This window comes from Primulina tabacum, chromosome 5 (assembly GCF_025594145.1).
Source record: "Primulina tabacum isolate GXHZ01 chromosome 5, ASM2559414v2, whole genome shotgun sequence".
In the NCBI taxonomy this organism is placed as follows: domain Eukaryota; kingdom Viridiplantae; phylum Streptophyta; class Magnoliopsida; order Lamiales; family Gesneriaceae; genus Primulina; species Primulina tabacum.
The window spans coordinates 9557743-9580067 of record NC_134554.1 but is presented as its reverse complement, the minus strand read 5'-3'; the positions used below and the strand labels follow the sequence as shown (position 1 = coordinate 9580067).

The window sequence follows — 22325 nt, the reverse complement described above, 5'->3', positions numbered from 1 at the left end:
TAATTCATTTTTGTTTTTGAGTCACAAAACTATGCTTACGAAGGTCGCATATAGGAAATTGGTTACTTCTATTCATATTCTTTAACTCGCACTTAATTTTTATTACAGGTTAGTAGCATTGTCTTTGTCTTTACTCTTTATGCATGACCAACTCGAAAAGCAATCTCTTCTGAAAATCGTAATTATATCCACATCTCTAGGAACTACACTTGTTGGAAATTGTATTCAATGGACCATGTGCATTTATATGTATATTTTAATTCATTTTTGTTTTTGAGCCAACAAATTCGGAAAATTTATCGCCAAAAACCAAAAGAACTTAATGAGAGAAAATAAAAGCATATATATCTTATAATGGGAGCTTGATCACGAGCATGAAAAATGCTGAGAGTTCAGAAGAAAGCAATTGGGAGCCATAATAAGAACCGTTCTACTACTTCTATACCAAGTTCGCAAAGGGTTAACCATTACTCAATATATTCATCTTTTGAGCACCTTATAGTGTTTTCACCATCGTACGACACATGACTTGAGAGTCGAAAGAGATACGTCGAAACAACCTCCCAGTCTTCTTCTAACTCCGTTTGTCATCTCAACCCTTTCTGTCTCCGTTTGTCATTTCAACCCTATCTTAGTTCGAAGTCAGTGTTTCAACTCAGTTCTTGCCAGCAGCAGAAGATCATCCGATCAGTACCATCCACCGGAGGTAGATCATCCAATTTTAGCGACTATCAATTATTATAGTTAATATTAATTATGTCTAGCATATTAATATTTAAGTGTGATTATTTTTTATTATAAAAAGCATTATATTTACTATCGTAGCACTAATTTGATAGTCTTGTAGCCAATATTAATTAAAATCGTTTATGTGCTTGAACCTACTATTATTCTTTCCCTTTCTGTTTTGTGCTGTCCATCAGACCTAGAGGGAAAACTGTAAGAATAATCACCATATCGAATAAAACCTTCAAATGTACGACACGATTTGTCATGCAAAACGCCGAGAACACATACATAGAAAATAGATACATGTCCGTAGGAACCGAAAGACTGGAAAAAGTTTTGAATATCTTCATATACACAAAGCTAAAGTTGTGAGCTAAAGAAAAGAAGTGATTGCATCTCCCATTCAATTGCAAATACCATAACCGGCGACTCATCTATTTCTTAATCTCATCAACCTGAATCACATTTTTTCTGGGATTGAATTCAAAAGAGTAGGTTCTACCAAAGATTAGTCCATTTTCTTTTATGAAACCCGACCAAGCCATGTCAAGCCTAAAAAACCCCGGTTTACGGTCCAGTTCCACAGAAGTAAAATGCTGCTTTGGCACATACTCCAGCACCACTCTCTTTTGGCCGATCAAACCAGACACTTCCGCAAATTTCACACGGAGTGACTATGTTTCAAACAAAGCCACAAAACCATATATACGAGTTGGAATAAAACATCATCTTGACTAGCTAAGTGAAAAGTCCTTGAAACAATATGAAGAGGAGAGTACAGATTTTACCACTCTTGATCTGTGATGCTTCTTCAAAACAATCTCGAAGTAGAGTGGGCTCGAATAATCCACATTACCATGATTCCTAGCTGCTTTTTCCTCCAAAAAGCTAGTCTTTGCTCGTTTGTTCTTCGCTTCTGCTAATGAGTTTCATTGGAAGATAAAATCCGCGATGACAACAGGAGAGAAAGACAACCATAAATGATATCTAAAATCCGTAAAACGGCAATATCAGTTACGAAAAAAGCTACAAGAGAGGTTATAAACCGCCCCGGAAACCCGATCCATTGAAGCGATTTAATAACCAATTCTACCACCTCTACATGTAGAGAGACAAGTGTGATTTTATACTTGTTAGCATGGTTTGCACCAATATAATGTTTAAAAAAATTCTAAATTATTCATATATTTTTCTAATCATATAAGTTCCCATCACACAATATTTCATGATTAAGAACAAACAAGAAAGCTAACCACGGTAGCTGCGTTTGGCTAATCCGCAATCTGCGCTCAATATTTCAACTTCTTCAGCAGAGTCAGAGCTCTCGAACTCCGATTTACAGTCGGAAATTTCCCTCTCGCAGCCGCTGATTCCATACACCGAAACATGAATTATGGACTTCCCAGCTAACCTGAACAAAAGAAATTCCCCCATTCTAAGCCCCAAATCCTCAACAAATTTCGGCCAGCCTTGCGTAAAGTAACATTCCTCATCCTCTGTATGCTCTAATTTCACAGCCCAAGATTTTCCAGAACTGGCTCTGAGTACCGCATTTTCAGGTAAAAGTTCACCATGTTTCTTCACGAAAGCAGTCGGCAACCTCTGAAGGACAACACCAAACAAGAATTAAACAAGAAATCCACCATTAAATAGAATCATTTTCTTACTGGAGGCAGAAATACAAATACATTAACTCATTCAGCGATGCGAATCAGTACATAAAATCAGAACTTACCAGTTGTCGAGTGAAATCTTCACTAAACAAGACTTTGAAAAATGAGGGCTTGGATCGTCGCGTCCCTTCCATGAGAATTCAGTACAGAAACAACGTGGTGATGCAAAAAGACGGAAATTTTTTGGACTAAAAAGAAAACTCACACTCCAATAACTTTTCCTCCTGATATTCACCATTACTTCAAATATAGTTTCACTGTTTTAGACATCATCATTCAAATCATGTCAAGTAATACTGACACACTGGAGGGAATAGTAAATCCCGTAAACCAAGAAAAAAATCTCCTCATCTCTTTCTCCACTTCGAATTATAAAGAAAAAAATTGGAAGCTTGTAACTTAAAAGATATTATACCAATTTGTTGTGGGTCTCCAAAAACAGAGAGATGGGCTAAAATAAAAATGTTTTATGCCTTCCTTTGTCACCCCTCACCATTGGAAAATACAGATAAAATAAAGAATCAAATCTGTTGCACGGATGATCAAATGAATTCAATTTAAATATTTAATAATTATATAGCTAATATTTTAGTTTCTGTTAGAAACAAAGTTTGAGATTAATATTTATTTGTATAAATCAAGTAAATCCAAGCTCTAAATTGAGATGAATTCGATCGAAAAGTATTGAATAATTTGAGTTTCAAGTCCACCTCAAACATAGTTAATTTGAACCTTAAAATTGTATTCATATTTAACTCAATTAGGTAACATTTATATTTTAAACCAGGAAAAAGAGAAAAAAAGATGTTAAAATATATTATGCTACATTTTAATCACCAAAGACTGAAAATCAAGATATATGAATCGATAATTTTAATTATAAGATGTCTACAAAATACTGAATAAGAATCGCATTGTTCCGGTATGGTTTGGTAATCGATTCGGTTTGGCCGGCGATGTTATCAAATTAATTGAATCTAAATATTTAATAACCATAAGACAAATTTTTTATTTCCATTCCAATTTACCATTTAATTATTTTTTTATAATGCATATGATCTATGTATTACACTTTGGGCTCTCGATTCCGAATCTTTGCGCTCAACGTTATAGCAAAAAGTAAAGATTCGAATAGTTCTTCCCAATTTCTCTCTGCTAATAATATTTGGTTTGGATGTTCTACTTTGTTTATGTCCCATTTTTTAGAGGCCAACAATATGCTTAATTTGTCATGAAGATAAACATTAAGGTCAAGAATAATGTAATTGATGAGATCATGATAGTGGCTCATTGGTTCTTACTTGTACTCCTCGTGAAAATGACAAGGGTTCGATCTCTACCCCACCCTTGGATTAGGGTAAAAAAAAACGTAATTAATAATATTTTTATGTATTTTCTGACGACTTTGTATATTTGTAAGAAAAGTATACATATCTAAGCAATGGTGCTTCTTCGTTTGACCTTTTGTCATTGCAGATGGTGATAGACGCAGAGTGTGTTCTACACGAAGAACCAAACCCAAGGAATATTTTCGAAATGTGCAACACTTCATGCAACATCCAGGAACTACCAGATATAAACAATCAGTGTATAATGATACAAATGACTGAATTTTTAAACGATTTCTTATCTCCAACCCACCAAAGTTCCAAGGGACTCCAAACATACATGAAACAAGTCTTGTATAACAGAAATCAATAAATTACTCTTTGTTCTTAACTATTCCGAAAACCTACCAATTTGAAGACTTTGGCTTATAATTGGGGATATTTATCATGATCCAACATGTTGGATGCATCTATATATGATAAGACTAATAAATTAAAATAAACAACGAAAATTTAAGGATTTCACTCCATGTTTATAGAATATTCATGTACAAAGAATGCAAATTTCAAGTCATTTGTACTAGCTCACATAATTCTTGAACGGGTCCATCAAAAAAACTTCTTTGTAAAAGGGTGGGTAAGCGACACCGACTAGATCGGGGCTGGTTAGGGATATTTTTTAGAAAAAACTTCCACGAGACTTGTTTTGTTTTGTATATTTTCTTTCTGGTCTACGCAGCAACACATGTGAGCAAATTACCATTGGATGTCCCAGGATAGTTTGAATGGCAATCTTTTCGTCTTTTATTTTTTTAATCTAATTTTTGAGCGGTTTATTCAGAATGCGCTACAGGTAGCTGCAGCAGGTTAAAAGGTTAAAAAAAATTACCATTGGAGGAGATAAATACGAAATAGTTGGGAAAACTCGTCAATAACAGCGTCAACTCGAGAATTCAGCACCTATTTGGACTTGGATCCCCCCGTGAAATTTAGAGGAGAAAGACCATGAACGAACCTCCGAAAACCCAGGTCCGTTTTTCTCTTTGCAGGGACTCGGCATGCCGTGTCAGAAAGTTCTCTTTTCTCTGTTGACGTGACCCATGCTTAAATTTTCAAGTTCTTGTTATATTTTGATTTGGTAACGCCGAAAGATCCATTTTTATCCGATCCCATAACTGATTATGGGTTTAACTTGATGATCAGGTGTCATTGCGTGGAGCAAGCGCGAAAGAAATTACGAGGGATGCATTACTGGAGAAGGTTAACCAAGAAAGGGAGCTTCGGAACTATACCAGAAGAGCCAACGCTGCTGCGTTGTTTATTCAGGTCAAGATTTGATTTTGTATCTTGAAAATGAAATTCAGCCTGATTGTTTATTGGGTTTTTAGTTATCTTTTTTTACTCCCAAGTATTTTAAAAGTTTGAGATGAATTCAGAGGGTGTGGAGGCGGCATTATGAGATCAAAATGGTGGCATTGCGGCTGCAGCAGGAGTGGGAAATGAAGATGACTAATCGTGCGAGTAATCTAACCAGAATGCAGATGTCTGGCCAAGTTTTGGGACCTTTTCTCTTCTTTACTTCCTATTTATCAGTTAGATGTGGGAAGATCGGAGACAGAGATAGAAGTTGTATGATAGATTGCTTCCGAATTGTTCTGGAAAGTATAACTTTGAAAGGTATGCAATCTTTGCTTTTCCTGTTGTTTTTATGTTACCTTGAGGCTTTCCATGATGATTGACGATATTTATCATTTAGGACGACTTATAATGGTAGAGTTGATGTGTTTTCTCACTATTCAGAAAGCACAAACTTTGGGATGATTTATTTCATGAAGCATTTGCGCGTGCTGACCTGGGTGATCAAATTATGGGTGTTTTCAGGAATGATTATTTAGAACTATTTCTTATTTTATTGGCATGCTCCCAATACTTATACGATGCATAGAATAATTTGTCGCCTTTTTTACGGCCACGAAAATGAGAAGAAAATGCAGGTACATTTTTGAGTGTTAGTAAATTACTACTTATTGTTTGGCTCAAACGATTGGTTGTAAAAAAGATGTGTGGCCGATCAAGTACCTTGGGGTACCGTTGGGAGGGAAGCCCATGAATGTCGAGTTTTGGGAGCCGGTCCTATCCAAGATGTCAAAAAAACTAGCAAGTTGGAAAAAGGCGTTCTTATCAAAAGGGGGACGTCTCACGCTCATAAAGTCTGTCTTGAGTGCAATGCCTTCCTATTACATGTCTTTGTTCCGTGTGCCAGGTACAGTGGCCGCAAGAATGGAAAAAATGATGCGTGATTTTTTATGGGATGGAATGGATGGGGATAAGCATTGCCATGTTGTTGGATGGGAGCAGGTTTGCTAACCAAAGGAGAGGGGCGGATTGGGTTTGGGGAATATTGGTTTCAGAAACAGAGCATTATTAGGAAAGTGGTGGTGGAGAGGCACAAAGGAAAAGGATACATTGTGGAAGAAGTTTGTAAAGAGCATATATGGTCTTCAGGATAATGGGTGGGATTTGGGTTTAGCCAGCAGGAATGCAACTTTCAGAAGCCCTTGGAAATTTATTTCACGTTCTTTCCCGGCAATTCATCTTTTGTGTGGTTCGGTCTTGAGAGGGGGTAATTTTATTCGGTTTTGGGAGGATGTGTGGGTTGGGGAGGGTCCCTCTTTCATCTTTCGGTTTCCTTCCTTGTTTAGGATTTGTACTCAGACTAATAAATCCATTCGTAGCTTTCTAGAGATTGTCAATGTTGGGGTCACGGTTACTTACCGATGGGATGTGCGTTTTAGGCGAAATCTTAATGATGTAGAGCTAGGGGAATTCGCTTCTCTTGTGGCTATTTTAGATACAGTAAGGTTACAGGTGGGTTCAGAGGATTTCAGGGTTTGGTTGGGGGATTCCTCGGGATTATTCATAGTCAGATCTTTTTAGGAGTCTTTCTTTCCGATTCATATTTTTCCTTCTTTCGCTTGTCACGACCATATTCGGAAAGTACCTATCCCCCAGAAGATTCAGATATTCTCGTGGATGGTGGCTTTGGGAAAGATTCCTACTTCTGATTCGGTGCAAAGAAGATGGCCTACTTGTGCGTTGAGTCCGACCTGGTGTACATTGTGTCACGACCACGACGAGACTCAGGATCATTTGTTGCTGCATTGCTCTTTTTCAAGAGAATTATGGGCTATGGTCATCAAAGAACTTGGATGGCATTGGGTGTTTCCTCAAAGGGCACGAGATATGTTCATTATTGAGCCTGGTATTTTATCGGGGTCAAAAGTTGCGAGATTCTGGTACGTGATCGTTCACTTCACGTTTTGGACGATATGGCTTGAAAGAAATAGCAGAATTTTCAATGACAATGCTTCACACATTAATGAAGTTTGGGAGATCATCAAATTTAGAGTGGCGGGAACGACAACAAAGATCAAAGAATTCAATCATTTGTCGATTTCAGACGTTGTTAGGGATTTGAAGTTTTTAATGTCTTGACTACAATGTAGTAGTTTATCCTAATTTGCGGATTACTCATCCGCTACTTTTGTAACACGAATTTTTAATATATATAAGTTAAGTTTCCTATAAAAAAAAAATTACTACTTATTGTTTTTTTTAATTTGGTCTGTATCGATATTGAAATTAATTTCGTGTGGATAAGTGTGAGGAATGACAAAAAGAAAGTGAAGGAAAAATTGCAATGTTGTGCTGTTTATGCACTGGAATCAACTAGGAGAAGATAATGGAAAACCAAATTTAGATATTTGAGCTTTTCTCTCACTGGCTTACCTAGCGAGTATCTGGGACTGCAAAATATTCCTTACTCTTGTTCCTCTTGCTTCATCTTTTCTAGGAAACTATATTCATACCCGCATAGACTTCCCTGAAGTAAGTAGGCATTCTTGCTTACGTCTTTGCACTTAATTTGGAAACTACTCATCTTCAGTGAACATTTCCAGATGTGCATTTTTGTTGAATTGAAGGATATTGGTTATTTGGGACTCTACTGAACTTTGAGCATATGATGCTAAACTATAAGTTGCTTTTTACTAGATAACTACTAGAGATTCCCTTGATACCCTCGAAGAGCATTGCATTGGAGAGTGAGGTGATAGTAATTTAGTTTAGAAAATTGCCTTTGGTTGGTTTTATGATTAAATACTGCTATCTTTGACTTACAGATGCGCGTCAGAATTTCTGCTCAATGGCAACTGATAGCACCGAAGAGAGAAAGATATGGTTTCGTCAATCAAAGAAGCTGATTTCCCTTTGCTTGTTTATTTTATCTGTGTTCGACTTCTTCAACAAAGGGACTCAAAATGTTGCCCTCACATCACTTGCTATGCGATTAGCAATTCTTTTAACTGATCCAAAAGGTTGGAACTGCATTGTTGATGATAACCGCAAGGATGCACTTACCGCAGTGAAAAGTCTAGTACTGTTTATTGGAAGTAAAAAAAGTGGCTTGTACGATTGCATTAGGAAATTCATCTGTAAATTGGAAGCTCCTCTTTCTTCTCTAGAGGTGTACCCTCGTCAGACAGATGATAGATTCTTGATAATTGCCAGTGCTGTAACTTTATCTTTACGACCATTCCACATAACAAACATGGATGAAAATGATAATGGCATTTTGGAGTGTGCTGTCACACAGTATTGTGTTTCAATGATGACGATACCTTGGTTTCCTCAACGTTTACCTACAATACTTGTACCTGCTCTGAGACACGAGTCTGTATTATCACCTTGCTTCAAAATATTCCTGGTAAGAGCAAGCTAAAGGGAAATACCCCGAGTGACTAGTAGAAAAAATATTAAATGCATTAGTAATTCTGAATATTTCTCTGAGCACCTTTCTGAAAATGTTGTGTCTATATTTTATTAACTTGAGTGCCAAGTCCATGTTAGCATCTTGCTTCAGGATCTCACTGGTAGGATATGACTTAAAGGGGAAATACCCTTCGTGATCAAGTGTTAAATACATCAAATGTGTCTTCCTTGCAAAAAAATGCTCAAGTATTTTCTTACTTCTCTAATCCTAGCTTCTCTGATTAGCTCTAAAATTGGAGTGACAAAAAGTATATAATTTTTTTAAGCAACTTGTAGCTTTCCTTGATAAATATTAGGGTACTGATCAAACTATGGCAGTTTATGGCAGATCTCAAGAGAGAAGATTTTTGAGGAAACTTCTGAGATCACTCAATCAACGGTACCCCTCAACTCCAGAAAGATGCCACAAATCGGTTGGGCTCTTTCAAACATTGTGTATCTTGCAACAGCATGTGACATAAACTCTCCAGAGTCAGGAAAATTTGCTGCAGGATTAGACTATGCTTTGTATCTCCATGTAGTTATTTTACTTGCAGATAACTTATTGGCTTCACTTGAAAACTTCAGCTTGATAATAAGCCAGAACGAAGAAATCCAACCTGATAAAGATACTTCGGCTGAATCTGATCTTCTTTTGGGTGAAACAACTTGCGGGTTCTCAAAGTTGTCATACACGGATCATTTTATGCCTGTTTGTAAGCAGTGGCATCTGAAGAAACTCCTAGATTCGGAAAGAGATGCTTGTCTATATGAGATCAATAATCTGCCATCGGGCAATCCTGAGTATTCACGGAAAGTCGAATTGCTTGATATTGCTTTTTATTATTCGTGCATGCTTCGACTATTTTCAACCTTAAATCCTGTTCTCAAATCTTTGCCGCTCCTCAACATGTTGTCATTTGCCCCTGGATTTGTTTTGAGTTTATGGGAACAACTAGAGAAATCTCTTTTTCTGGGAAAGAATCAATCTGCCTCTTCAAAATCAGTTTATGCAAATTCAAAGTATGGAGGGAATGCTGATATAATTTCTGAGAGAAGGCAGAAGAAATTTATTAGAGATACCAGCAATAAATGGGTCAATGTGTTGCATAAAATTACTGGAAAAACATTAGCAGATAATGATCATGCAAATACAGTCAATGGCCAATCCAACAGTAGTCAAATTGAGGAACGTCCTGACGAGTGGGACGTAGAGCTCCTAAGGCAGGGTCCTGGGGGCATATCAAAAGATATATCATGTCTACTTCATCTTTTCTGCTCCAGCTATTCACATCTATTGTTGGTTCTTGATGATATAGAATTCTATGATAAACAGGTTTTTTTTGGCCTAATTAGTTCAATGCAATTGTTTACTGTGGACGTGATAATGTGTGGTGACTTCAATTTGATTGACATTATAATGTAACTAATTAGGTTCCTTTTGCACTGGAGAAGCAGCGAAGAATTGCGTCAACAGTGAATACACTTGTATATAATTCTTTGTCCCGTAATATCAGCAGTCAGTACCGACCTCTTGTGGATTCTGCTATTAGGTGTCTGCATTTATTATATGAAAGGGACTGTAGGCACGGATTCTGCCCTCCTTCATTGTGGCTCTCCCCTGGTAAAATTAACAGGCTGCCAATTGCTGTTGCAGCCAGGACTCATGAAGTTCTTTCAGCTGCAGATGGAGCTCCTTCCTCAATGATGGGTTCTGTTGTTACTACAATGCCACATGTTTTTCCATTCGAAGAGAGGTAAGTAAAATATCAGAAGATGATCCTTACTTCTCAGGGTCGTGTAAGTATAGTATTGGTAGTCAGAATACTATTTTTCTTTATTACGCTAATGTGATAATTTTACCACTTCATAAGGACTCCTGGGAGAAAGAGTCCGTTTTTTTTTTAAAAAAAGAACTGACTTCTTAGTTCTTTCTCCCAGGTGTTAGTGGCGAACTATGTAGATGATTCCAATAAAGGTTAAGTGAGGATATAACCTATTCTATCCATGTTATTTAAGCTAGCAATGCAATTATCAAATTACTCTCTTAAGGGTACCATCACTAATAAAATGTCTTTTTTGTCGCATGCACCACCATTACTTTTAGTAGCATTGTCTATGAAGATATATTGTTGAAAGTTAAAACATAAAGGAAATCACATATATTCTCAACTCTTGAGGATGGCATCATCCTTCATGGCTTATCGTTAAATCAGTCCATTATAACACTCAGATGTAGTATGTCTCACACCACATGCTTGGTCATTACTGGAGAAATTTTTTTAATTTACACTTGGCATCACGAACTTTAAAAAGTAAAATTATTCCCTCTTGAATTTGATAAGGAATGAATGATATGGGATGTTATTGAACATGCAGGGTGAAAATGTTCAGAGAATTCATTAGCATGGACAAAGTGTCCAGAAGATTGACTGGTGAGGTTACTGGACCTGGTTCACGAACAATTGAGATAGTAATTCGTAGGGATCATATTTTTGAAGATGGACTGCGGCAATTAAATTCACTTGGTTCAAAGTTGAAGTCTGCCATCCATGTTTCATTTGTCAGTGAATCTGGCCTTCCAGAGGCTGGCCTCGATTATGGTGGATTATCCAAGGAGTTCTTGACTGATGTATCGAAATCAGCCTTTTCACCTGAGTGAGTCTTCCCTGTACAGCTGTACTCATGAAGTTTTCAAAGTTACCCCCTTTCTGGTTTTCTGTAATGACTGCATGTTATTCAGGTATGGGCTGTTCTCCCAGGCTTCAACTTCTGATAGACTTCTTATACCTAATACCACTGCAAGATTTTTGGACAACGGGATCCAAATGATTGAATTTCTGGGACGTATTGCTGGGAAAGCATTGTACGAAGGAATACTACTTGATTATTGTTTTTCACATGTTTTTGTGCAAAAGCTGTTGGGCCGCTACAGCTTTCTGGATGAACTATCAACCCTTGATCCCGAGCTTTACAAAAACCTTACTTATGTTAAGGTAAATGCCAACATTTCTGAGAACCTAAAAACTTTCACATTTAATGTATTATTACCACTTTTGCTTTCACTTTAGCTTAGTGTTTTAAAGGGGTATGGAACATTATAGGTAATGAGCGGTAGTAAACTCTATCCTCAAAGTTTTTTCCCTTAAACATGAGTTCCATATGATGTTTCAGACCTCACTAAACATTAAGGTGAATTTATGTTTTATCGGTTTGTGTGTTCATTCCACCCAGCTATTCCCTGCATGTGTTTATATGATAGAAGGTTTTTTTAGTCATGTTCTGTAAAAGGCATATATATTTTGTGGATGTTCACAGCGGGTGATAAGCTCGCTGGGGAAGAGATGTGGGTTCCCCATAAGTGGTAACAGTTGGAATTTATTGAATTCATGTTAAGAGAAGCAAGAGGACAACAAAAAAGTAAACAATGTTCTGTACATGAGAGATGTGAGGGTCACTATGGAGGCTGCGTGGAACATTGGTGATTAGTGAGGTTTTTTCATGTTCTGTATTCTGGGAAACAAGAAGATTAATGTTGGTACGTTGTGGTGAAGTTTTGCGCTCATCCTTGCACAAAACAGATGTTATTTTCCAATAAATCATGATTATCACCATTCATTCTGGCATGAAAGAAGGTTATTTTGGCATTAGACGACATGAAATTGATGTTTATCATTCATCTTTTCTACCATGAAAATCAGCCTTTTATCATATACCTGAATTAGACCTTAGTATTTGGATCATCATACTTCTCTTCTTTGAGCGATGTATCACTGTTACTAATGAAGTTTCATTTCTTTTTCTGAATATCTGATGAAATCAGTCTTTGTCTATATCTGAGTTCCACCTCAGTATGCTTGTTTTTTGGATTCATCACGCTTCTCCTTTGGGCGATGTACCTCTGTTACAATGAAGTTTCATTTTTCTATTTTTAATAGCTGATGTCATTAGTGATTTGGATATGCAGAATTATGATGGTGATGTTGAGGAACTAGCTTTGGATTTTACAGTTACTGAAGAATCACTTGGAAAAAGACATATAATTGAACTGAAACCTGGTGGCAAGGACATCTCTGTGACAAATGAGAACAAATTGCAATATGTTCATGCAATGGCAGACTTTAAACTTAACCGACAGGTATCAAAAAGAACTACTGTAATTTCGCTTTTAAAGTATAATTTTAATAGCTTATGACCCTATTTCCAGTTCTGAATTGCAGATGCTTCCTTTTTCAAATGCATTTTATCGAGGGTTGACGGATTTGATTTCCCCGTCATGGTTGAAGTTATTTAATGCCAGTGAATTTAATCAGGTATTTTTCCCTCTGAGATATCATTGGTTTTTCTATTCATCGACCATGTTTGCTATTTTTATTCATTGGATAACTTAGTAATTTTTTCTTTGAAACTGATTTTCCATTTGATTTGCACACGAGTACCTATATAAGGCAATGGTATTTATCTGGTAGTGCATTTGTTCATATTCATTTACTTCTGTATTTGTTGTTGACTTTGGTATTTTGCTGCTGATTTTCGAGATAAATGTTTTTTACTTCATGGACTTTCATTTCATGCTTCTGTAAAATTTTGTTGTTCAGTTACTTTCAGGTGGAAACCATGACATTGATGTTGATGACTTAAGAAAAAATACTAAATATACTGGAGGTTATAGGGAAGGAAGCCGAACAGTTAAAATATTTTGGGAGGTATGAGAGTTTTGATTGCTCTCCAGTTATTCCATTGAAAATTTTATTTTCTACTATATGTGATTCCCATTCTTAAAAATTCAGCTTCCATCAATTTTGTTATTTATTACTGGGTGTTTGCAAGGTAAATCCATGGTGTTTTAATTTTGAAGAAAAAGGTAGAGGACCTCATGTTTATAACATGACTGCGCAGAGAAAAGTGAGCTGTTGTGTCCAAAATATCTTCGAAATGCCTATTTATCTGGCATGTAGCTTTATCTTCTTTTTGTGAATTTTCAGACCGATTTATGACCATAGTTGTGAAATTCTTAATTCCGAGTGATGTTCGGAGTGAGCATATGTTCCAAGTTTGACAAGATAAATGACGAGATCAATAATGCTGATTAAAATAAAAGTATTAAAGTGCTCGTTTTAGTTAGCTTAATTTAGAGGTTAATTTTTTATATAAAATCCTACATCTTGCATGAACAAAGCCAAATATTTAAGATAATCTTACCTAGGCTTAGCTCCTTCAAATCTCATTACACCCACTTCTATCGCACATTGTGGTAACAACACCCGTGGTATCTTTGATTTCTTTTAAATTTTTGTTGACTTTTTGGAAGTCATGAGAAAAACACACCATACAAATGCTCAAGGAAATTGAATTATTACTTCCACTTGTATCAGAGCATCACATTATTATCTTGTTAAATTTTGATGGCGCTTGGATAATTCTTCTACTCAAGTGTGAAGTTCCTCAGATCTTATTGCTTGAATAATAACAGAAAATACATGGAGTATTTATTGGAAAAGCTCTATCTAACTAAAGCCCTGAAACCGTGGAAGCTTATCTAAGAAATCTAATCAACTCCAGAATTCAAAATACAAATAAACAATTATCTTAACTACTAATTTATTGGATAATAAATTAATATCTTGTTTTCAACAGTTACTGTTCAAGTTGTTGCCTGCTTTCAAATTACCTTTCGTTTTGCTTTTGTCACAGGCTTTTGCAGGGTTTGAGCCAAGAGAACGCTGTATGCTTCTGAAGTTTGTAACCAGCTGTTCTCGAGCTCCTTTGCTCGGGTTCAAGCACCTTCAGCCTGCATTTACTATTCATAAGGTATCTTATTGGATATTTTTTCAGAACCTTGATGAAGATGTTTATCAAATCCAGTTTGTTTGTTTATTTTTTCATGGATTTATAATATAACTTCAGCTACGAAAATTTTCTTCAGCCGACTTGCAGTTTACATATGCGAAAGTTATGAAAAAACTATAGGTATTCACGATGAAAATAAAGTGAATGGGGCATCTGAAGTATTCAGACTAAAAAAGTTATTTTTAATATAGGTAGTCTGTGATGTTCCTCTTTTGGCGACTTTTGGAGGCCAGGATGTGGATAGGCTTCCATCAGCTTCTACATGCTATAACACTCTCAAGGTACAGTTCAAACAGCCCATATGCATTCTTGGATTTACTGATGTTATAGTGTTCATTTTCAGCAACATGTTCTTGCATTATTTTGTCGAATCAATTGCAGTGTTCATTTTCTGCACATTTTGTCGATCCATTAGCGGTTATCTGATGGATTATATATGATATTTTCTTGGGCTTTGTATATTATATGCAGCTCCCAACATACAAGCGGCTAAGCACTTTGAGAGCAAAGCTTCTTTATGCCATCAATTCAAATACAGGATTTGAACTTTCTTAGAAGTTTCTGACAACTGTAAGGTAGGCACTGTTGTTTTACAGAAAAAAAAAGAGTATAGAAGTTTATGGTAGAAAACAACAAAAGAATGTATTTGGAATGCTTCATTTTATTATTCATTGCAATACTCTTTATAAAGAGTTAAAAAAAACAAAACAGAAACCCAAAATATCTTCCTAATATCAATTCAAAATAATTCAAAAGATTATTTCCTAAAGACTTGGTCAATTGACCAATTATTTAGCAAAAACGTAACTAAGGCATATTTCCAACACTCCTCCTTGCCTTAGTAGCTGCATAGACCTAATTTGTTTCTCAACATTTCAAATATAGCTTTTGGTAGAGCTTTGGTTAAAATATCTGCAACTTGATCTTCATTCTTGCAATAACACAATTTGACTTCATCATTCTTTTGTACTTCTCTTAAATGAAACAACTTGATCTTGAAGTGCTTGGTTTTGCCATGAAAAACAGGATCTTTTGAAATTGCAATTGCAGCTTGGTTATCTACATGAATCTGTGTTGCTTCATTTTGTTCCATGTGTAAGTCTGCAAGTATTTTTCTTATCCAAATTCCTTGAACACCACAAAAAAAAACCTGATCCAAAGCTGAAACAAAAACCTGTTGTACTTCTCATATCATCAAGAGAACCTGCCCAATCACTATCAGAAAAACCATGAAGCTTAAAAAACTGACAGTAAGAATATTTGATGCCATAATTTGTTGTGCCCTTGATATATCTTACAATCCTTTTGGCAGCTTGAAAATGCACTTCACTAGCACAATTCATGAACCTCGAAAGTAAGCTTACAGCAAACATTATTTCTGACCTAGTGGCTGTAAGATACATCAAGCAACCAATCAAGCTTCTATATTTGCTTTCATCAACTCTTTCTGCTCCATCATCTTTGCTAAATTTTTCCTTCTCATTCATTGGTGTGCTGGTGCTTTTGCAATCTTCCATGTGAAATTTTTTGAGTATTTCCCTTGCATACTTCTTTTGATTTATGAAGACTCCATCATGATCTTGCTTCACCTCCATACCCAAAAAATAGGACATTAGACCAAGATCTGTCATCTCGAATACTTTGAGCATTTCAACTTTAAATTCTTTGATTACTTCCTCGTTGTTTCCTGTAACAAGAAGATCATCAACATAAACAGAAACTATAATTAAGTCAGCATTTGTCCTTTTTACATATAATGTAGCTTCACTTGGACTTTTAACAAATCCAAGACTTTGAAGATGTTCATTAATCCTACTGTACCAGGCCCTGGGGGCCTGCTTAAGACCATATAAGGCCTTTTTTAACAAGTAGACCTTCTCCTCCTGTCCCTTGACTTGGAATCCTTCAGGTTGCTCTACGTAAATCTCCTCTTGAAGATAACCATTTAAAAATGCAGATTTTACATCCAACTGATAAATCTTCCATCTTTTTTGTGCAGCCAAAGCAAGCAACATTCTAATTGTATCTAAGTGTGCCACTGGTGCAAAAGTTTCTGAGAAATCTACTCCAAACACTTGACTATACCCCTTGACCACAAGTCTGGCTTTGTATTTATTCACAGAACCATCTGGATTAAGTTTGGTCCTGTAGACCCATTTGACTCCAATGATCTTTCTGTGTTGAGGTTTATCCACCAACTCCCACGTGTCATTTTTTTCAATCATTTTGAGCTCCTCTTTCATTGCTTCAATCCACTTGTCATCCTTCTCTGCTTCTTTATATTCTGCAGGCTCAAAAATAGCAACATTACTTCGTTCATAAATATCAGATAAGGATCTTGTACCTCGAGCTGGAACATCATCTATGTCATCATCAAAATACTGTGATGGTTCTTCCAATGGCTTCTTCACAGACTCCTCCCAGTTCCATTGTTTATCCTCCATAAATTTGACATCTCTGCTCACAAGAATTTTTTCATTTTGTGGTTGGAAAATTCTATAAGCCTTTGAAGAATCACTGTATCCAATAAAAACTCCTGGTTCAGCCTTTTTATCAAGTTTGTCTCTTTTTACCTGTGGCACATAAGAAAAACAAAGATTACCAAAAATCTTTAGATTCTGTAACTTTGGCTTATAACCAAACCAAGCTTCAAATGGAGTTTTTTCTTGCAAAACTCTTGTAGGCAGCCTATTCAGCAAAAAAACAGCAGTATTTGCAGCTTCTGCCCACAACCTTTTTGGCAATTCCTTCTCATGCAGCAAACACCTTGTCATTTCCATTATACTTCGATTTTTTCTCTCACTTACACCATTCTGTTGTGGGGTGTAGAGAGTTGTGAGTTGGTGTTCAATGCCATCTTCCTCGCAGAACTTTTCAAATATGTTATTTGTATATTCTTTCCCATTATCAGACCTTATTTTCTGCATCCTGCAACCACTTTGATTTTCCACAAATGCTTTATATTTCCAAAATATACTAGCTACTTCAGATTTGATTTTTAGGAAGTAAATCCAGCAAAATCTGGTATGATCATCAATAAATATAATGTAATACTTACTACCATTTAAAGATGGCATTTTAAGAGGTCCTCCAACATCTGTGTGTACAAGTTGCAGCTTGTGTGTTAATTTCCATGTTATTTGAGGAAATGGTTTTCTAGCTTGCTTGCCATATTGACATGACACACAATCAGATAGCTTGTCTTCCAGCAAAGGAACACCTTTCACCAAGTTATGTTTCTGCATATATAGAAGTCCATCGTGGTGGAAATGTCCAAGCCTTTTGTGCCATAATTCTGCATTGCTTTCTGTAATTGAAAATGCTATTTGCTCCTCCTCCAAGAGATTTAAAGCAAAGCTTTTTGCTTTCATTTTCACCTTGAACACATCTCTACATTTTGCATCTTTGATCAAACACCATTTGTCTTCAAATATAACTTTGAAGCCTTTTTCGATGAACTGGCCAACACTAAGCAAATTTTGATCAATATTAGGCACATATAGAACATCAGTAATGTATTTCAAACCTGTTAGACTTTCTATAGCCACAGTTCCTTTCCCTTTGACTGGAAGAAATTCACCATTTCCAATTTTTACTTTGGAAGTAATTGTTTTATCAAGCTCTTTGAAGAGCTCTCGGTCACTAGTCATGTGATTTGTGCAACCACTGTCGATCAACCAGGAATCGTTAGAATAGCTACTTGATGAGAAGAGCATGTTGCAACAAAGAGTTGCTCCTCTTCATGTTGCTCAGTAGAAGCCTTTGCCTCTTCAGATTGTTGGGACTTGCAAACCCTCTCCGTGTGTCCCATAATACCACATTTTCTGCACTTGACATCAGGCCTCCACCAACACCTCCTTTGAGGATGGTTTGTTTTTTTGCAATATGGGCATGTTGGATAGGTCCAATCTTTGTTTTTGCCATCTTTACCTCCTCCTAAACTTTCTGCCTTTGCTTGAAGAGCACCCTCCATTAATTCTTCTCTTCTCATCATTCTCCTTTGCTCTTGAGCTTGTAATGCATTCACCAATTCTACCAAGGAAATGCTTGACAGATCTTTAGATTCTTCTAACGAAGAAATTTTGGACTCGTATTTTTCAGGCAGAGATACGAGAATTTTTTGCACAATTCGTTCATCAGAAAAGTCCTTACCAAGCAGCCTCACCTTATTTACTATACCCAGCAACTTGTTGGAGTATTCTTTGATGGTTTTTGTCTCCTTCATTTTCAGCATTTCAAACTCCCTGATTAGATTGAGTACTTGCATATTTTTGGTTCTTTCATTTCCTTGGTACTCCTTTTTGAGGTAATCCCAAATATTCTTTGCTGACTCCAAGCTCATTATTCTTGTAAAGATAGTGCTCGAAATAGCAGAAAATAGGCAGGCTTTAGCTTTGGACTTCTTAGTCTTCCTCTCTTTGTGGATCCTAAGCTGAGTCATCGTAGGATTTTCTGGCAGTGGTTGTACATCATAGTCTTCCTCTATAGCTTCCCAAAGATCTAATGCTTCCAGATATGTTGTCATCTTAATAGCCCAGACTTGATAGTTATCGCCATCAAAAATTGGTGGTGCTATGTGAGAGAAACTTGTTTCGGTTTCCATTCTTGAATTTGGGTTATGTGTTTGGATTCACTCCACTCAAAAGGTCCCTCAAGAAGAGAGCTCTGATACCATTTTGTTGTTTTACAGGAAAAAAAAAAATGAGTATAGAAGTTTATGGTAGAAAACAATAAAAGAATGTATTTGGAATGCTTCATTTTATTATTCATTGCAATACTCTTTATAAAGAGTTAAAAAAAACAAAACAGAAACCCAAAATATCTTCCTAATATCAATTCAAAATAATTCAAAAGATTATTTCCTAAATACTTGGTCAATTGACCAATTATTTAGCAAAAACGTAACTAAGGCATATTTCCAACAGGCACCTTTATATGATATGGAACTTTTGAGTTTTGTAATTATCGTCTCTCGTTCCAAGAAAATGTTAGAATGCTTTATAATATTTATATTGAAAATTATTAAATTTGCCCTTCAGCTATACGCAACTGTCTATATCAAATACAAGCAACATTACGAAGGATTGGGCAGTTTAATATGCTTCTCTTATAACATCTCTACATCGACCAAATGAAGGGAAGAGGAACTATTAGAATTTTAATTAGTCTAACAGCATGGAAGTACGTATGAAAGATAATGGAAGTGGAACTAGGGGGTTGCTGCACCTAAAAGGTGGTACTAAGAGATCAGATCAAATCCTTGTTGGAGTAAACTTTGGGCCAATATTTGGTTAGCAGCTTCTGAAGGGTGGAATCCATCCCAGAATAAAAATTGTGTGGCATTTGAACATGTCCCGATCGACCTTTCATTGCAGAGGAACGATGTTTCAATCGTGCCCGTCCCACAGCAAGCTTTCCTCGAGTCGAAGAATCCTGGAGAACATTATAAAGTTAGTTAGGAAAAATGGAATTTAAATAAAAATGTTACAGGAATTTTATCATCCTCTTTATTTGGTGATTTGAGGCAAAAAATTAAAGATGCTTTTAACACAGCATACTGTCATTTTCCAATTGCAGATGTTTATTATGCACCATACCACTATCTGTTGGCTTTGCAATCATATCCATCAGAGGGTTGTAAATATCGAAGACCACGAGTTTCAATCCCGGTAGCCTGGTCTTCAAATTTTGAGATGTGGCGTTTAACTTATTGTTGAATGAAACGGCATCTTGATTTAGCCTCTCGACACACTGATTGCTTCCCAAACCGAATAAAGTAATTGCTGCTGGCAGGCATCCTGTAGGTGGTAGAGATGTAACTCCTATTCTCCTTGCTCCCAAACGGTACAAGTTCTGTCAAAGAAACATTGTTGATATTGTCCATGTGAAAGAAGCCCTCACTATTGGAAGTGTCACAGCTATTTAATTATCAAATTATTATAATCTTCAAGTCAAAATTCAAAATTTCCATTCTAGTTACTGATCTTTATTTGTTCAGTTTAAGTTTCTTCGTGAATTAATATGACGAAAGATATTCGAGAAATTGTATCATTTCATTTAACCTGGATGAAACTAGAGTAGGACTTTATGAGTATGTTTGAGAACTGATCGGTTGTGTAAGCTTGGTTGAGAATTGGATTAATATAATAATTCTGAATAAAATCACTGCTCCCTGCACTTAACAGATGGATCCCTCCTGAGAATGTAGCATTTCCTTTATCCTTTCCCACCAAATTAACCACGTTACGCTGCCATTCTTTGTAGTTTGCTAGCTGCTGTGTCAACGTCACAGTGTGCTGTAAACACGAATTAAAGTAGAAATATTGAAAAAAAAAACACAATGCAATTCATGTGGCTCGACCATAAAGACTTGTATATACAACACATCTACAAATAGCTAAAACTTTATTAATATCTTTTTAGTTTAGATTGAAATCAACATTTCTGTATATATATATATATATGTTCTAAGACATGTTTTGATTAATTACACGATGTGTCAAATCTTACAAATAACTGTGCTGTGTTGTCGTAATAACCCGAAGCAGCTGAAGCGAAGTTGACACCATTAAGGATATTGCTCCCTTTGGCTTCTTGACTGAGATGTGCTGGTGGATATGAACTGAATCCTAGAAAGTCAGCTGTATATACAAATAATATATGCATTAGCGAACAGGCCGAGTAGCTCAAAACATATTGTGCTCGAGCTAATTACCTGTAAAATCGGTTGCGAGTTTTCCATTGCAGAACCTTCCTGTAGGTGTGTGAGTAACAAAATCTCTTCCATAAGGGAGGAAGTTTGCCTTGATTAATGTTGGCAAATTGTTATTGTTTCCCGCATCGGCCACCGAATCCCCGAATATGCAGAGGGCGGGAACAAGGGGATCGCCATGAACAAGTGATGACACAACAAGAAAACCACATAATATGTAGCTCAAGAATCCCATTTTCACTTACTTTGCACCTACACTGATGGATACTACCTTCAAGTTTTGTTTCTTTCTTGCTTGTGGTATTCTTAATTTTGCTGGCTTTTATTTGGAGGAATGATCAAATTGTGGTGGAAGTGTGTGTGTATTTACTGCCGGTGATGCATGTCTGATGCTTGGCACATTTTGGAGTAAGCAATAGCTGTGTGTGTCTGTGTTGCAATAAACTGACACTTTTTTTAATATGACATTAAAAAGAGAGACGACGTCAGTTTATTTATACGAGGACAAAAGATTTGGTCCAAGAACAAGACACGCATTTTTAGGAAGTTAGAGGGAAATTTGGCTGATCTAAGGCATGTTTGAACAAAGATTGGTTTTTACTCTTTCCTGATAAGCTTGGCAAATGGATAAGACTCTTTTAATGAAAATAACAAACCAAAAGAATTAGTGTACCTCAGGCAGTTCAAACAATGTGATTACACATGGAAAATTACTAAATGCTTTTGCTTTTTCGGGAAAATTACAACTGTTAAAACAAGTGTAATGTAAATATCGTATTCAAGTTTCGATTTGGACACTACTGGAAAGCCTATATCCCAGCCATCAATGAGTGGCATTATGGATGTAGAGTATGAAATCATCCGTTGTTTGCTGGACAAATAACGAAGATTAAGAATAATTTATATAATATATATTTGTCCCAACACAAAAACTCATGTGAGACGGTCTCACGGGTCGATTTTGTGAAACATATATTCTATATGGGTCACCCATCCACGAAAAAATATTACTTTTTTATGTAAAATATATTAATTTTTATTATAAATATAAACATGATTTATCCGTTTCATGAATAAAAATATGTGAGATCGTCTCAGGGAAAGACATACTCTTGTCCTAAAGTATCATGAAAAACGATTTCATTTCGGAGATGTTAATGGGCTAGACTAAGTTGAAACCAACTTTAAAAAGATTTAGATATTCCAGAGCCACCATTGGGCTAA

At 36.2% G+C, this 22325-nt stretch overlaps 4 protein-coding genes across 9 annotated transcripts; 1 reads left to right on the top strand and 3 right to left on the bottom strand.

The window, feature by feature from the left end:
• Window positions 1–938: 938 nt before the first annotated feature.
• Window positions 939–2827, bottom strand: LOC142546312 (B3 domain-containing protein REM17-like). Of its 2 annotated transcripts, none has more exons than XM_075653959.1 (4): window positions 2465–2827; window positions 1983–2331; window positions 1518–1648; window positions 939–1403 (listed from the first exon to the last, which is right to left on the bottom strand). In XM_075653959.1, the coding sequence occupies exons 1-4, from the start codon at window positions 2534–2536 to the stop codon at window positions 1164–1166; spliced, it is 792 nt and encodes a 263-aa protein (XP_075510074.1). In that variant the 5' UTR covers window positions 2537–2827; the 3' UTR covers window positions 939–1163. The 2 variants fall into 2 exon arrangements, with proteins under 2 accessions (XP_075510074.1, XP_075510075.1); XM_075653960.1 differs by having other exon boundaries at window positions 1518–1645; window positions 2465–2824.
• Window positions 2828–4355: 1528 nt separating this feature from the next.
• Window positions 4356–20372, top strand: LOC142546309 (E3 ubiquitin-protein ligase UPL7). 5 transcript variants are annotated; one of them, XR_012820455.1, is made up of 16 exons: window positions 4360–4759; window positions 4934–5056; window positions 5167–5407; window positions 7912–8495; window positions 8889–9875; window positions 9974–10296; window positions 10919–11197; window positions 11283–11535; window positions 12507–12677; window positions 12760–12852; window positions 13138–13245; window positions 14234–14350; window positions 14581–14670; window positions 14861–14964; window positions 19429–19839; window positions 19967–20372. XR_012820455.1 is itself a non-coding variant. In XM_075653956.1 (15 exons), the coding sequence occupies exons 1-14, from the start codon at window positions 4736–4738 to the stop codon at window positions 14942–14944; spliced, it is 3477 nt and encodes a 1158-aa protein (XP_075510071.1). In that variant the 5' UTR covers window positions 4360–4735; the 3' UTR covers window positions 14945–14968; window positions 19315–19719. The 5 variants fall into 5 exon arrangements, 2 of the variants coding, with proteins under 2 accessions (XP_075510071.1, XP_075510070.1); XM_075653956.1 differs by lacking the exon at window positions 19967–20372 and having other exon boundaries at window positions 14861–14968; window positions 19315–19719; XM_075653955.1 differs by lacking the exon at window positions 19429–19839 and having other exon boundaries at window positions 4361–4759.
• Window positions 18063–18992, bottom strand: LOC142544102 (uncharacterized). Its single transcript, XM_075651184.1, has one exon. The coding sequence runs from the start codon at window positions 18990–18992 to the stop codon at window positions 18063–18065; it is 930 nt and encodes a 309-aa protein (XP_075507299.1).
• Window positions 19590–21551, bottom strand: LOC142546310 (GDSL esterase/lipase At5g03820). Its single transcript, XM_075653957.1, has 5 exons — window positions 21105–21551; window positions 20900–21030; window positions 20452–20685; window positions 19987–20242; window positions 19590–19822 (listed from the first exon to the last, which is right to left on the bottom strand). Exons 1-5 carry the CDS (start codon window positions 21334–21336, stop codon window positions 19629–19631), a joined length of 1047 nt encoding a protein of 348 aa, XP_075510072.1. The 5' UTR covers window positions 21337–21551; the 3' UTR covers window positions 19590–19628.
• Between the last annotated feature and the right edge of the window lie 774 nt (window positions 21552–22325).